Source organism: Xyrauchen texanus, chromosome 18 (genome assembly GCF_025860055.1).
Source record: "Xyrauchen texanus isolate HMW12.3.18 chromosome 18, RBS_HiC_50CHRs, whole genome shotgun sequence".
Lineage (NCBI taxonomy): Eukaryota > Metazoa > Chordata > Actinopteri > Cypriniformes > Catostomidae > Xyrauchen > Xyrauchen texanus.
In genome coordinates this window covers 10,748,345-10,766,299 of record NC_068293.1, presented here as the reverse complement: position 1 = coordinate 10,766,299, position 17,955 = coordinate 10,748,345, and the positions used below count along the sequence as shown (strand labels likewise).

At 37.6% G+C, this 17,955-nt stretch overlaps 1 protein-coding gene across 2 annotated transcripts in view; it reads right to left on the bottom strand.

The window, feature by feature from the left end:
* Positions 1 to 17,955, bottom strand: part of LOC127658587 (glycogen synthase kinase-3 beta) — a 96,680-nt gene that overhangs the window by 36,364 nt on the left and 42,361 nt on the right. For both annotated transcript variants that reach the window (XM_052147956.1, XM_052147957.1), the window contains exon 2: positions 5,763 to 5,956. In XM_052147956.1, the coding sequence (XP_052003916.1) occupies positions 5,763 to 5,956 (194 nt within the window). The remainder of the gene's footprint in view (positions 1 to 5,762; positions 5,957 to 17,955) is intronic.

Sequence of the window (17,955 nt, the reverse complement as noted above, 5' to 3'; positions counted from 1 at the left end):
CTGTTGTGTTCATTTTCTGTTGTTCAACTCTGTCGGTGGGGTATGTTTTGTGTGGATGACTGAAAAATACATCTGGATAAAACATATTTTTGTGCACTCATGTTTATAAAGATATTGCGATTAATCGCAATTAACTACATCAATTTTGTGATTAATCACGATTAAAAAAAAATATCATTTGACAGCCCTAATATATATATATATGTATACATATATTGCTGTTGTATTGCAAATTCATGGATATTTATAATTTGATAGTGACACCATTTAATGAACTAGTACTTGTTGCAATCAAGCTTGGTAAATTAATCCATAAGAGCTACGCATGAGCGCTTGCTTTGGTGTTGCCACCCCTCATTGTCTGCATGCCACCCCCTTGCCACACCATGAAAAAAATTCTAGATCCACCCCTGCTGCTTGGCATTCATAAACTTATCTCTGCTTTTACATTGTTCTCAACTGGTTTGGGACACAACCCGCTCTGCATTTTCACAATAATCCATATTTCTTCATCACTCTCATGTGTAATAACGTAAAGCAGTCCTGCCCACCGATAGTCACAGTATATCAGGATCTCTATGGGTTTACACATTTCTACTGCCACATGGTATGCAACATCAAACCACCCAGCACTGAGGCAAACCATGTGTGTGTGTGTCTCAGTAGACTCTGTCCAGTTGCAGCATGGTACAAAGCCTTCTCACATGCCACAATCATGTGTATGCAAATATGTGTGTGTGTGCATATGTGCGCGCGCAGCATGATAAAGGTCATATCCACACAAACACAAACACACACAAACATGTTGGTCTACCTATCATTATGAGGACTTTCCATAGACATAATGATTTTTATACTGTACAAACTATAGATTCTATCCCCTAAACCTAACACAACCCCTAAACCTAACCCTCACAAAAAACTTTCTGCATTTTACATTTTCAATAAAACATTGTTTAATATGTTTTTTAAGATATTTAAATTATGGGGTCACTAGAAATGTCATCATAAACCACATTTATAGCATAATACCCTTGTAATTACCAGTTTGTAACCTAAAAAATTGTCCTCTTATACCACATAAACATGCCCACACACACACGCACAGAGCAATGCATATTTGCTGACAATTCACACATACAGATCATCTCACAAAAGGTGGTAAAGAAATGACAAAAATAACAACAAAACTATGTCAGACAGATCACGTGCAGAGAATTAACACTTCTAATTTTTCCAAATCCCAATGTACATGACATGCAAACTGAAAGCGCAAACTTGCATATCTAGTAACTGAATGAACTGCTCCTTTTAAACTTATAAATGTGGACAGCACAAAATACTAGGGATGCACTGAAATTTCGGCAACTGAAAATATTCGGCCGAAATAGTTTTGGAGGGCTGAAACCATTGACCGAAACATTGACGTTTAATTAGCGCTTCTCCGATGACGCGTTTTGACAGAGTTAGCGTCTCCTCCCATTTCGTGAACACAGGTAAGCATGTCTGTAGTGTGGATGCACTTCACCGTGACCAAAAAGGATGCTAAAATTGCAAAATGTAAAATTTGTTCAGCTGAAATATCAAGAGAACGGAACACCCTGAACAACATTGCGAGTTCACCAAAACAACAATGGCAAAGAAAAATCTACCTGGCCCCAGCACACCGACTCCATCAGTAGCTGATGTTTTTGAAAAGGGTAAAAAAATGACTAATGACAACGCCAAAGCCAAAGGCATCACTAAGAAATTAATGGAATGTATTACCTTGGATGATCAGCCTTTCTCAGTAGTCGAAAACATAGGATTTCGCAAGTTGATCGAACACATCGAGCCCCGTTATACAATTCCGAGTAGAAGTTATTTCTCAGATGTGTGTCTGCCAGAAATGTACGGCATTGTTGCAAATCACATCCAGGAGCTCCTGACTGCAGACATCACAGCCATTAGTTTTACTACTGACATCTGGATCTCAGATGTCAGCCCCACTAGTATGCTCAGTCTAACAGCTCAATGGCTAGACAACAATTTCAAATTGCAGAAGGTTCTGCTTCACATACGTGAGTTTGGGGGTCACATTCAGCAGCAGCCATTTCAGAGGTATTTTGCAGTATGCTACAAACTTGGCAAATTGATCAATCAAAAGTGCACGTCATACTCTGGGACAATGCAAGGAACATGGCGATAGCGATCTGAACAGCCTGCCCTACATGGCACATGCTCTTCAGTTAGCTGTCAAAGAGTCAGGGCAGTATGGGAGATGTGATGGCTACAGTGAGAAAAATTGTGGGCCACTTCAAACATTCTCCTCTTGCATACTCACAATTACCAGATTTACAAAAACTGTTGGGATTGCCAACAAAAAGGCTTTAGCAAGATGTCACAATTAAATGGAATAGTAAGCGATAACGCTCAAGCGTATCGGAGCGCAAAACAAGGCCATTTCCCACACTTGGTACAGATGGCACGCAGATTTTTGTCTGCCTCTAGCACAAGCGTAGACAGTGATAGGCTGTTTAGTGCAGCATCTCATGTCATTGATGAGAAAAGGAACCGCCTCTCCTGTGAGAAAGCAGAGAAATGACTGTTTCTGAAGAAGAACTTGCAACTTTTCCTGAAGAAGTAGAACATTGAGTTATTAGGCTACCTAAAAGGCCAGTGTATATACATTTGCAGTGTATATCAGTGTCAGGAATTAGGTTAACTTTCCCATTAAGGGGCAATATTCATTTATGTAAAATACTTACATTTAATCAGTTTACTAACATTAATTCTCAATCTGAAATTAGATATTATTTTTGCAATAATATGTAATGTACACTAGGCCTAGAATATAATATTAAAGGGTTCAACGCAAGTTAAGCTCACTCAACAGCATTTGTGGAAAACTGTTGATTACCACAAAAAAATGATAATAAATAAATAAAATAAAATCAAATATAGACTGAAAGGGTTTAGAAGCAAAAATGTGAATTTTACAATTTTATAAAAGCACTTGTAAGCTGTCAAGCTATTTAAATAGTTGTTTTTAATGGCCATTAGTGTTTTTTGTGCTAATCAACATTATGCCACAAATGTTTTAGATTGAGGTTAACTTGTTCTGAATCCGGAATATTCCTTTAAGACATATACAGTATCAAACGTTACAAATACAACACAGTGGATTTCATTACAGTGGTATTATTTGCCCAAAGCCCCCATTACGTTCTGACCATGGTGTAATGCTGATGATGCATCCCGGACAAGAGCAAATGATCTAAAGGAACATTTCTGATATGCCTGACATCAGCATGCTATAGACTCAGACACAGACTAGAGGTCGAGCAATAGTGGATTTTGCCGATACCGAAAACTAAGGTAGTGAAAAGCCTAATAACCGATTAATCAGCACATAATTTTTCACATTTATTTACAGAATATTAAAAAAATATATATATTTCCTTACTATGACTATGAATAAAATCCCAGATGCTGTTTATTGTCCAAACAAAATCCCAATTGAAAAAAATGAATTTCATGCATAATTCATTACAATGCTGACAATGACAATCATCTTTTTATAGCCAATATTTTCACAACATGAAGGGTTTTGAACATATATACATTTCATATATATATATATATATATATATATATATATATATATATATATATATATATATATATATAGTGGAATCCTCCGCTCCCCCCCTGAATCCTCGCGGCCTAGTGATCAGTCCCGGGACTCTGAGCTCTGCTTACGGCCGCTTCGCGCCCCGCCTCCATACCTTTCTTCCCGGAAATGCATGATGAGCTCACGCGATCGCGGCGGGCACCTTTTACTGCCCGGACCCGGTTCGTGGTCTCGTCCTCTCTCACTACCCTCGACGGTGGGGCTGCCAGGGGGTGCTCGGCGACTCCCCAGGTTGGTAAGGCGATCGTTGGTAAGGCAATCTGTGCACTTGTGACCGCAGACTCTGCAAGAAATGTGCACCTGCATTCGCAAGAAGTGTGAACCCTGGACGTTCTTCCTCCCTAGTAGAATCTTCGGAGAGGCTCGCTGCCGCCCCAGTACGGGCGTCACCCAGGCCCCCGTACTGAGATAAGTACTCCACATGCTGGTTGTCCCCCTAGGCAACCCCGTGTGATGTATATTCCGCAAAATGGATCCCTGCTGGTAAACCGCGTCTTCCTTGGGCAGAGGGCCCTCTGTCCTTGGTCGCCGTGTTTGTAGTAACTCCTCTCCCCTTGGGTAGGATCTACCATGACGCCGCTCCACACGATGTGCTTCCTTTCCTAACCGGTAAAGACCGTGTGTCCCCCCTCTCGGGGCCGGCTGTGGTCTCCACGTTGTCCTCCTCTTTGGAGGGACACATCCCAGCTTGACCATATATTTGGCCTCCAGCCAAACGATTTTGTTCCTTCTTTGGGGAGAACAGAGAGAAGGCCACGGCTGGGCCAGCCAGTCCTTATACTTCTGAGTTAGCCGTTCCCCTAGGTGCAGGGGACCGCTTCCTACCTGCCAGTGTGTTGGGGATAGTTATGCGACGGCTTGCTGCGCTGGCTATGAGGTACACAGAAGTCTGCCTGTCTCACACCGCCAGTCTGCGTAACTTGGTTCAGCTCTTGTGGCGTTTTCCATTGGGACCCCTAGTGTCAACTCATCGACAGAACGTCGAGTAAGTGACAGATAGGGAACATCTCGGTTACTGACGTAATCTCCGTCCCCTGATGGAGGGAGCGAGACGTTGTGTCCCTCCTGCCACAACACTGAACCAACCGCTGAAATGGCCAGGTCTTTGGCTCGGCTCCTCAGTGCGATACCTGATGTGTTTGCAGTGTCACTCCTTTTATACCCGTATGTCCGGGGGAGTGGCATGCAAATTCCACCCGCTAATTTCCATTGGCCTTTTCTCAAGATCAGAGATGTCTGTGCTCCACAGCCCCTATTGTCAACTCATAGACACAATGTCTTGTTCCCTCCATCAGGGAACAGAGGTTACGTCAGTAACCGAGACGTTTTCTATCGCAGCACCCTGATTGAAATGGAGTTAAATTAGAGCTGCACTTTAACAGTGCCGTCACCCTAGAGGACCTGACAAATTGGCAATGCTAAAGGCAACAGATTCACCAACAAAACACATGTACAGTACACACAGATATGGTGTCAATTTATTTGCCAGGTCACTGTACACATGCTGTCCTTCTGTCTCACTCACACACACACACACACACACACACCACATACGGAGATCTCTGAAGATACGGTTCATCCACACAGGTTGCTGCCAAAACAGGTCAACGTCACCTTTTTCACAAAAGCTGAAATCTTTGTTGACACATGTGACCTAAATTTCACCTAGAACTGTCACTCTCAGCACGACAGCATTTATGTCTTACTGCTCGGGAAAAGCGATATCTCTCTCCTGTCAATCACACTTTCTGCTGCACAAATGTGTACAAATGAGACATGTCATCTGTCATGAAATCGAGTGAAATCCCATCACACTTACTGTAGGTGCACATCCACATCAATGAAAAGGAATAGTTCACTTAAAAAATAGAAATTCTGACATAATTTATCATGATGTTCCAAACCTGTAAGCTGTTAAAAGAGAAATTGTATCCTTATGTGTTCCACTCAAAAAATACAAGTATACAGTTTGGAACTGCATGAGGGTGAGTACATAATGATGGCAATTCCATTTTTGAGTGAACTTTTCCTTTAAACAGAAAAGACTACACAAATGAAATCATTGTAGGTATGTTTTTTTCAGTCTTACCTTAAATCGCTTGTCTTGAAGGACCTTCTTAATGGCCACAAGTTCTCCTGAGTCGCAGAGCTTGGCCTGATAGACCACGCCAAAAGAGCCGTTCCCGATGACCTTAGTGTCAGTGTAGCTGACCTCCTGTGGCCGGTCAGGTCCTTGTCCAGGAGTTGCCACTACTGTTGTCACTTTACTGCCATCTTTATCTCCTATAGACATAGAGAGATGGGTGGTTAAAGTAGGGATACAAAGACAGATCCCACTTTTTCAGAAAGAATTTAAGTCGTTATTCATGGAAAATCTTGCCCTCTGCCGAATAAATAATCATCTGATTGCAGTTATTAGAGAAGACGCGTGCTTGCTCTATTTCTGTGGAGTGATTAAATGAAGAAACAAAATCTTCTGCTTTATGAGAAGTAAAGGCTCATGGGTTTAATCATAGAGCATTAAAATAATGTGTGAAAGGGAAAAAATTAGGAAAGAAATATTTTACTATTGCATAATATGATATAATATTATAAATATATATTTTAAACTTTTTTAAGTTACAAAAGCAACAGTGTAAATGTAAAATTTACATGGAACATATTTTAAGTATTTAGAAATATTGTGATATTTAAAAAATTATTTTTCATATAATTTAAAAGTTTTTAAAGCTTTAAAAGGAAATCATATATCCCTGTTTATTATTTGATTATAATATTTGAAGTTAAAAATTTAAAAATGACTTCTTAAAGTGATAGTTCACCCAAAAATGAAACATTCCCTCATTATTTACTCCCAGATGTGTATGACTTTCTTTCTTCTGCTGAACATAAATCATGATCTTTAGAAGAATATTTCAGCTCTGTAGGTCCATACAATGTAAGTGAATGGGTGCCAGATTTATTACTGAAGTGTATATTTCATATTTTCTGAAGAGATATGATATGTGTGAAAAAATTAATCTTGAAATTCATCTCCCTGCTCAGTAGGGGGCAGTATGCTTGAAGAATATGAATCACCAAAAACACAAGAAGAAGAATGTGAAAGTGATCTGTTTCTCACCCACAATTTTCACATCACTTCTGAAGACATTGATTTAACCCCTGGAGCTTTATGGATTACTTTTGTGCAGGATAATGTGATTTTTGGAGCTTCAACATTTTGGCACCCATTCACTTGCATTAGATGGACCTACAGAGCTGAGGTATTCTTCTAAATATCATAATTTGGGTTCAGCAGAAAAAAGTCACACATCTGGGATGGCATGAGGGTGAAAAATGATGAGATAATTAACATTTTTGGGTGAACTAACCCTTTATGTAGCCAACATGCACCTTAAGAAATATGAAAATTTATTTGACAATTAATCGTGAAAGAATAAAACAGTGTTTCCCGCTATGGGATTGTGTCCGAGTATTGAACTTATTCATCAGCAGTATTCTTGTAAAGGTTATGGGAATTTCTGTTCTGACCAGTCGTCAGAGGATTCGTAAAAAATGTGACATCTCTAAAGCTGTACACAAAAGCTCTTATGTTTTAGATGCTGTGGAACTGCTAACATTGTACATATCACTGTATATCCAAACGTCAAAAAATGAGGATATAAACATTCCGCACAAATATCTATGAATACTTATAAAATCACCCTGGATTTGTGCACACCTAGGTTGTATACCAACAGCAAACGAGCAATAAAAACTCAATAGGAAAGCACAGTACACTCTCAATTGTAACACCTGAGGCACCCCCTCATTAGTGATTTACTGACTGTAACTGAAAAACCAAGTGTTGCAGGTCAAAGCGGATCTATAACTTATCTAATATGGCTCAAACAGGACTGCTCTGTAAATAAAGAACAAGCTCAGACATGTTAACATGGAAAAACTCCAACAAAAATTTACCTTGAGCTTATGTATTTTACATGAATATTTTTGGCAGACACGTTATTACCAAAGTGGCACATTAGAAAGTGGATTTGGCGTGTGTGATGATTACTTCAGCAGGTGACTTAGGATAAAAGTTGATTATATTGCTTATAATGCAAACAGAGCACGTGAAATATAATCCTCAGCACAATGTGGAAAGCCCTTCAAAGGAGCTGTACATTCTGTCGGTGCTGTGAGGGGTGATGAATAACCAGACAAATGAGAGCAGTGGGCCAAAGGAGAATGCAGTAGTTCATCTGCAACACGGATCATTTATCTTCATCCAGCACTTAAGGGACAGATTTAACAATAAAATGAAATGATCTACTATGTATTAGATCTACTTTACAATTAGGTGCGTTTTGGTATGACATTACAGTACAATGATAGTGTATTCACTGGGAGAGATTCTGTTATAGGGATAGCACCGATCCAATACCTTGATCGGTATCGGCTCCGATACTGACGTTTTAGAGGTATCGGCCCAACGACCCCAATCCAAATCCGATTCTGTGTGATAGTCATGTTCGTTACCGTCAAGCTCCAAAAATGACAAAAAAAATAATTTAACAACACCATTACAGTAGTTCATATGACACGTGCATTTTATTCAAAGCCACTTGAAGATGTGCAATAGCTGTGTAAATACAATAAACAATAAAATGCACACGCAGTGCCAGCGTGTTAGTGAATGGCGCTGCTCTGTTGACACACACACACAGCAATATTTAGCCTTCATGCATGTGCAATATTTGAGTGCTACTCATGAACATCATCCCAGATGTAGATGCTCAATAGTTCAGTTCACTGATATGCATTTAGAACGGCACTTCTAAAACGATGCATTTTACCAGAATTTGAATATGAAGTGAATTAAACTACTGTGAACAGACACTTACAGGACTTCCTGGAGAGTTTAGAATGTCAAAATAAAAGCCCGAGAATGTTTGTTAAAAGTGCATGATTGAGAAATATTAATTTTGTATTTAAAAGTTTAAAAGTCAATAATAATAATTATAATAATAATAAAATGTATTATTATTTGTTTACAAATTATAACAATATTTAAGTTGAATGGGTTCCAAAAAATAACTGTGAATGACAAGTGGACTGATGTCTGTGTAATGTGTAAATAAAATAAAAAAATTGATCTGATTCCTTTATAATTCAGAAGCAAAATTGAAAAACAAAAACTGCCTTCTTTTCTACTGAACACTTAGACTGGAATTACTGTTAATTTTGCTGCTACATTAACCAGTATACTAGTTCACAATAAAGTGTTTCTTAATAAGCTATACATTTCTACAATAATATAAAGATATTCTAAACTGATTATGCAAAAAACAACAACACGGGTATCGGATCGGTCGATACTGAGATTTCAGATATTGGAATCAGAAGAGAAAATAGTGGTATCGGTGCATCCCTATTCTACTAGACCATTTTTACCGTGGTACAGTAGCTATAGTGGGGGGGGGGGTGTATGTGATTGGGGGATCTTGTCCAGTATTAGCAGCTGGTTATGCCTGCTTGGTTTCGTTTCTTTGATTTGCAGACAACAGTTTGAAGGCTTTGTTGACTCTGTTAAAGGTTAAGTGCATGGCTCTCCCAATCCTCTTACCCCCAGAACCCCAACAGCACACATTCCACTAAGAGCAAAACTTCAAATCAAGCCTCACAAGATCAAATCAACACAAAAACTCTTTCCAAAATCATCAGTAAGTGGCAGATTGTTCTTTATTTGTGAGTCTGTTACAGTTAAAGAACAGAATCAGGTTAGAATGGTCACAGTCCAGAGTGCAGCTCTACTCAACATGCCACATTCCCTCCCTCACAATCTTACATTTTATGCCAGCCTTACGGATTCCCCTAGGTATAAATCTTTTTTTGTGTGTTTGTTTTTATTATTATTATTTATCTATTGCAATCTCATTTGAATGATTCAAAATCGATTCTTAAAATCCAGGGATTGGTCGGAGCTGTAGCCTTGCGTACAGTGCTCCGATATACTGTGCAGTAGTATGATGAGTTTGAGTCCTCTAAATCTTGTGACCATTCGCCCCTTTTATGACAAATTAATTGTGTCCTAGCGGGGAACATTTTCCAGGAAACTCCTTGTCCCATAATAAAGTCTCTTTAAGGCAAGTTAGTTCACTTAGTGGCCATCTTGGTAACACCTCCGGACAGCTATTTTCTATGAAGGCAATAGGCATGTTGCAAGTACAGATCTATCTACTAATGGAACAAACTATCCAAAACTGTTTGTCAAGATGAAAATTTAAAAAAATACTTCAAATGAGCAAAACAAATCCGACAACAATGATATCATAAAGTGTGCTTCTAATTTTCAGTCTGGTCTAAATAATGCACAAGTGAGTAAACTAAAATTCTTTCTAGCAACCATGCGGTTATTAATAACTAAAACAGGTCTGTTGTCATTGTCACTAAAATGTTTCCTTTAGGGATGTGCTTGAGTAATCAGGTACTCATTCTGCACAAGCTGCTACTGTTGAGTATTAAAACACTACTTGAATACAGCAAATGCATTTCCTTTGTGCATTTCCCTGCCGTGAGCTACACTGAATTAAACTATTTTTCCTCAGAATCTCTCACTAAATCTTGCCATTAAAATCGAGTCCACTGGGGGCACTGTGGATGTATGTAGTTGAGGTGTTGAATGAGAGAAGCTACATCATGCCGTCAGTGCTTCGAAAGCAAAGCCAATTTATAAGGCAATATATGTAATATTTACATTCTTATTGAATTCTACCAGAGATTATTTAGCAGAGATGGGCCACTTCTATTAAAATGAATGGGAGAAGTGGGAACGGCCAACCAAGAAGCTCTTCTGCCTAATGGTCAACGTGTAGAAAGGAAGTCCTGCCTTATAGTTAAGAGTCAATCACCTTTGAGATACAGACATCACCTGTCAATCAACTCTAGAACGCACATGCACATTAGCTTTACAAGCCGGGAAAATTTTGTTTTTTATACCAGTTACCAGATACCAGTTTTATCAGATTTTATTGCTGATTTGAAATATGTCTTGACCAAACTTTTAGAGATTTTGGTGTTCTCCCATTCAAGTAGATAGGAGCTATACTGTCATGACTGGAAATAGCCTCCCAAGATCATTCCAAAGATGGCCGAAAGTGGACTGACTTGCTAGAAAGACTTTGATTCTATTCAATTGTTATTCGATTCTTGTTAGAGTCATGCAAACCAATGGATGAGGATCTGCTTCAATTGGTGGAAAGAAAATGAGAAGCAAACTAATACTCTATCAAACCTGTATGTGTGTGTGAACTCTCTTAACACAGCATTTGATAAAAAGACAACTTTCAACACTTTTTGTGAAATTATAAAAATTTGACTTTTTGAAATTATAAAAAAAAACTTTTATGTAGACTCACTGTATACGTACATTACCCTCATGCCGTCAGTATTGGTTTCTAATCGGGTACTCAATTTTTGTGGTTATGAGTACCAAATTACAAAAAAAATGCCCATCCCTAGTTTCCATATGAAATCAAAATCTTTGATTCAGAGTGCATTTCAATCAGAATCTAACCATAAAGTCAGTGCCGATACCCAGCCAAGCTATTTCCCCTCCATCTCCATAGCAACTGATACGTCTTTAAGCCTGAGAGATGTTGTGGCCCACTTGCTAAAGACTCACCCACTCATCTACATTAATACACACATGCACACAGAGTGTGTGTCAAGGGTGACATTTACACACACTAAAAATAACACCATTAAATGACAATAGAACGAAAGCCAGTACAAGTGAGAATGGAGATGTGCTGGAATGTTTGACGTAAAGTAAAAGTTGTGATCTTGTCTCATCCCTGAACTATAACATTATGAATGAAAAAATGTAATGTTTAGGCATTTGCTAAAGCTAAATACGATCTCTCTCTCTAGACAAACATGCTGTCAAACTTGTTTGTGAGGTTTTCCTTTGTTCAGGGCAAGAAACCACTTCAAATATCAATTCTGTAGTTGAAGAAAGAAAACTAGACTCAAGAAACAACACCCAATCCAGACAGCTCTTTTAAAAACTTGTTACACTGTCAAAAATGTTTTGTCAAATAACCTATAAGTTGTAGTTCAAATTGTAATAATGAAATAAACCTCTTCTATGTAAGTCAAGGAAATAATTTAGTATGACTGAATCAACCAGATAACATCAGGTTACATCAACATCAGGTAGAGTCAACCAGACAACATCAGGTAGAGTCAACCAGACAACATCAGGTAGAAATACGTTGTTAATGTAACAACTGCATATCATGCGCTTGTTAAATGGAGAACTTTAATATCCAGCAAAATCATCCAGATCCAAAAAACCAAGAGTTGGAGTTAAAGATCCCTTGGAATTTGAGTTTTATGGCTTTTAGTCCATATGTATTAGATTTAAAGCTATATGTACGCTAGTGTCCTCCTATTAAGTTGTACAGTTGTTGTCAAGATGAACCTTTAGCAAATATACAGTACACATTTAAAATTTTAAGATTTTGTCTTCCGGCAAAACTGTACAAAAATATTGATGACTCATCTTGCACTACACAAATTTTTGTTCAATTAAATGCTCACTAGAATGAGAATGACCCTCCCCCTGATACAATCTGCAACCGACTAGCAAATAGCAATTTAAAGTTCATAGCTGGGAATTTTTTTTAAAAGGGGCTCACCCAAACTTCCTGTGATAATAGGTAATATGTCAACACAGGAAAGAACACTGAGCTTTCAAGTGATTTTATGGGATTTTTTATGAAATTAAAGTGTTTGTATTAAGCAAATCAAAGTGACCTCTTTAGGCAATTTCTCCTGTTTACCATTGACAGGGTTGGCAGGGTTACTTTTGAAATGTATTCTACTAAATTTGTAATGTATTCCGTTAGATTACTCAATGTCAGTAATGTATTCTAAATACTTTGGATTACTTCTTCAGCACTGGTAGATTTTTTCACTTGTTTTGACTATAAAAACTCTGCCAGTACAGTAAGACAAAATACACATGTTAAAAATACATTCTCTGAAAAACCTAAATATCTTATGCAGTGTTGTTTCTAAAACAAGATAAATCAGACTGATCCTGTTTTAAGGATTTTTAGATATTTTTTACAGGAAAACAATAAAAAATTTATTATCAAGAATATGATTTTTGCCATAATATCAAAGTCTTCCTATAAAAAAAGAAATTATTATCCAACGTGCATTTTCTTGATAAAAAATATAATCGTGCCAGGTAACGAGCATGTAAAATGCATTACGCTCAGCATTTTAGTTTAGCGTAAAGCTAACAATTTACACAAGGTTTATTTCTATTTCTTCTGCTCCAAACTTACTTCAAACTTACTTCTCTGTCTGCTCGTATGAATGTAACACATCATAAGAAAGTGTTTCACCGCTGATAAGACAATACAAAATCTGGCTTTAGAAGTCAATATATTGTTTTACTCCCTAATCATTGACAGTCGACAGCCATCAATTTTGCAATTGGGTTCGTCAATCTGACCTGTTCTCACATCATGGTTTGTTATGCTTTGTCTGTGATATTTTTATTATATTGTCGGTCTATGTACATATGCATCAGACGGATGCTTTTGTAGCATCTCACTGGTTTTCAGATAATAAATGCCACATTTTTAGTACTCTGTGAGTCTGTGTCAAGTTGAAAAGTATGAAAATCGCACCTTGAGATCAATACATTCTGTTGTGCTTTGTTTAGCTGTTAAGAACTCTCATTCCATGACTGCGCTGCTTGAGATGTTTGTTGAGGCGTGCTTTAAGCCCCCTGCTGGTGTGGCTGGTAAAAAATGTTAAGTTAGGCCTACATGTACTTCAAGCTTAAATTACTCAGGTGGTAGGAAAATAAGTACTTTTACAACAGAATTTACATAATTTAAATCGACAGCCTTAGTAAATTTTCATTATTGTGAGGATTTCCTATTATTCGCAATAGTGATTCTCATTAGATTCTTATAAATATAATACATTATTGCTTACTGTATTACAGTAAAATAATTTTTTGAATCATCTGACACATAGACAACTTTTTTGTTTAAACCAGTGTAAAACTAGTACAACAAATACTCCCATAATGTTTAAAAGTGTTTGTGTGTTTCTCTTAGGCCCACAGTTTTCAAATAGGGAGGCGTGCCTCCCCAGTGGGGTGCCAGAGCATATCAGAGGAGCTGCAGAGAATGATGATAAATTCACCAAGTAAAATCAAAAGATAATTGAAAAGAATAAAAATGTATCATGAATAAAAATGTAAATGTATAGCTTTACAGACCATACTTAATAGACCATAGCTCTATTGCATTATAATACTGTTATATGATGAGTAGGGGTGTAACGGTTCTCTGTAAAAATGGCAGCATGGTCAGCTCACCTCACGTTTATTGGTGCATCTGGAGCACAGATTTTGGTCAAGAAAACAAAGCGTCAAACAGACACAAATGCACCCGAATGGATCTGTAAATGGAAATGTTCACCTGTGTTTCACGTGGGACAACTTGATGACATCACTGTTCTGCAAGCGTTGTGTGTCGTTGAAAATGGCAAGTGAAGAAAACAAAACATTGATAGAGGAGCCCCCAGCGTTTCTACTTTCTGGGAACATTTTCTTTTTGCAGTCAATATAACAGCGATGGTCAAAAGACGTTTACAAAACAGGCACTGTTTGCAGACATCCCTCGACACGAGTGCAGTATACTGGTAATATATGTCAATAATGCACGCAAGGGTTTATTTAAAACGAGCACGCAAGTTCTTCCTGTTTCCTTGAGCGGCTGTAATCTATCACGAGCGTCAATAATGCACTTTGATTAAAGGCATTAAGATGCCGTTATAGTAATACACTGATCCATAATTAATCTTTTACGTCAACATCGCCCAGGGGAAGAGCCGCAGGTGAGCCGAAACTGCACACACTCCCTTCCATTTTTTGCTAATTCGGACAGACATGAAACAATAACTAAAGCACTTGGGGTGTTCATGTGGGATTTCCATGTATGATTAAAATGCTCAAGCAGCCTTATCACAACATCCCTTATCAAATGCATTCTAATAGCAAGGTTATTCATTTTATAATGATGAACATCTTCCGAATATTGAATACGTTGAGATGAGTTATTAGCGCAAGTATTCATTTAAAATGTTGATTTTTTAATTTTTTTAGTTAAGGACCCTGACAAACATTAACCATGGTTTTACTGTAGTAATAATGTAGTAACCATGACTGCTGAAATCATGGTTTTGATACAATTAACCATGGTTTTATATCAGTAATGTTGTAGTTTCTATATAGTAACCATGCTTTTACTATATATTGTAACCAACAGTGACAAATTCGAACCGTTACACCCCTAATGAGTTACGCAAGTGTGAATCTCTCAGCTGGCACACACATTTCCTTCGCTCTCACACAAAACTGGATGCATGTTCTCAAATATACGCTGCTCAATGAAATCTCCCTGCTCCCGTGTGCACGCTCAAAATATGTTTTGTACACTCGCAAATCTATTATAAAGCCACATAGCTCTGCCTCTGCCTATTCATTCTTACAAATATTCTGCCTCTGTAGACATGTTATATGAAGGTAGAAACAATACCGGAAACTCATGAACTCAGGCCATTTCTCCTCTCCTGTTTTCCATTGACGTAATCACTATTGCTATTGGCTGTGATGCAGGGTAGGTTCCTCAGAGGTATGTGCTGTTTAGAGTATTAGAGAAAAGAGACTTAAGGACAGACAAAGAGAGGAGTGATTCATCCCAGGATTTTCTGTACATGGACACACACCCACAAATCAATTCACATGTGCAAACATACCAGAACACACACACACACACACACAGTGTAGTCAAAGGCCAGAGTGTGATGTCTGAGATCAATTCTGCATGATATATTTCTGCTTTTGCTCTGAGCACTGTGACCCATGTATTGACCTTTGCTTGAATGATCTTGCAATCAAAAGCGTATACTTTTAAAGGCTGAGTATGATCTGAACGCAAGTGTTTAAGGGTAATGATAAACACGTTGGAATCAAGGTAAACTTAAGGTTTATGCGCTATGCCACTTCTATGGCTCTACGATTTAGTAGAGCAGGAAGTTCAGTACTTAATACACAAAGCACCAATGTCTAATAAAGATGAATGAAAAACAAGTGAATAGATGATTGCAATATCACAATTTTGCATCTAAATAGAGTAAACAAAACTAACTATATTATCGTATATTATCATAACTGGTCTATCAATATAATAATCGCCAGATCCCAGCTGATTCCCACCTCAACATCTCTAGGGTCTCGACGAACTGCAGTGAGCAAGAACAGCAACTATTTTGTGGGCAAAACACTGTTGTAAATGTGAAAGTTTTGTTTTGTAAATTACAATCCTGCTATATCAAAGAGTCGCAAAAACATTCATCTCTAAATCAGAAAAACCTGTAAAAGCTCATTAAATATTTACTGAAGCCAGACAGAGATGTTACCCTAATATTACAGGTCTGAGTCACAAACACACACACAATCTGAACATGAGTAAACACGAGTCCATACTTTTCAACCACAGGAGCACATAAAACAAAACATCCAGTGTAGTAATCTCATTATAAAACAGAAAGTTCTGTTCCTGGCTTCTAATCGGCCAATGCCACATTACATCTGTGCTGAAATCTAGTAGTTACAGCTATAACACAAAACATCTGTCCAGCCATAGCGGAACCTTATTTATGCTGCACAGTACGTATGTAAGGGATCTTCTATCAAAAGGATGGCACTTAATGAATTTGCTACTTATTAGTTACATTTAATTGTTGTAATGCATAGCCTTATGGGGCTTTTTGATTTATTTTACGATGGAAGTAATGAAATTGGCTAGGAAAATTGTAGGGGTGCACCGATCGATCAGCCACCGATCTTCGTCTTCGATCGGTCAATCGTGCCTAGAATCAGGGCTGATCTTTTTTACAGCACGCACGGAATCACACCTACACTTCTACTCTAATGAATGAGTGCTTTCTCAGCTCTTGATGCAAGACAGAGTGGCCTCTGGAGGGTGAATTGTTGGCAATTCTAAGTATTCATGCTGTAATTCAGATGAATATGCAGGTTTGTTTTTAAAAATGTGTAAGAATTACATTAAGTTGCCCATTTTCTAGAGTCATTACAGTAGTAATTCTGACTCACTGCACTGTGAGAACCGAGAGGAAAAAGAGACTGCAAACGTGTATAAAAACAAATTAAACAACAAATAAACATGCGATTACAAATCTGAGTATATGTGATGTAACACGAGTCGTGACAATCAAGAAATTTTTTCAGCTTCACTCCCTTCAATATACTCACTCGCGGTGTCAAATGTCCATCAAACATGCCTGCTCTCCAGGTACATTTTTGAATGTATCTCTGCTGTGTGTGATGCTCTCATTGTTTTAACTGCTTACCAGTGTGTCACAATTATCTTTGATATTGGCAACAGAACTATTCATAACTGTTTAAAAACAAATAAACATTAGTAATTCACAATCAATGTAATTTTAATGTAATTTTGGTAACACTTAATAAAAAGATCCCATTTGTTAACAGAAGTTAATGTATTAGGTATCATGAACAAACAATGAACAATATAATTTTACAGACTTTATTAGTTGTAATGTTAGTTAACAAAATTACAATTGTTCATTGTTAGTTCATAGTGCATTAAAACATGTAAAAGTATATGTTTTATTTTAGTTTAATTAAGTTCAATAATTCATGTTAACTTAAGTAATTTTGTTAAATAATGTAAACAAATGGAACCTTTTGTTACTGTCATTTTACTGTTTGGCATAATCATACACATTATAACTTGCAAAAGTGTGGCAAAGGGCACTAAAATCAGTATCGGATGATCTTCGTGTTTTAAAATCAGAGATCGGTTTTAGCATCAAATTTCCTGATTGGTGCACCACTAGAAAATTGTTTTTGCTTCTCAGCTAAAAGTTGATATTCTTCAGTAACTATTAAAACAAGAAAAGAATCCAGTGGATGCAGGTTAAACTTTCTGTATTAATTCAAACTCCCCTCAGGCAGTCATGTCTTTAACCCTAGTTACAGAAAAGAGGAGAATCACAGACTCAGCCAGAATACCTTCAATAACAGGATATTTCTTAGTGCAGGTCTCTCTCTATTACTCTCTCACTCGCACAAGCTTTAATTCAACAGATGTGTTGTGAAAACTGCGGCTTATTAAAGGACTGAAGATAATGGACAAAACTCACGCAGACACACACATTTCCAG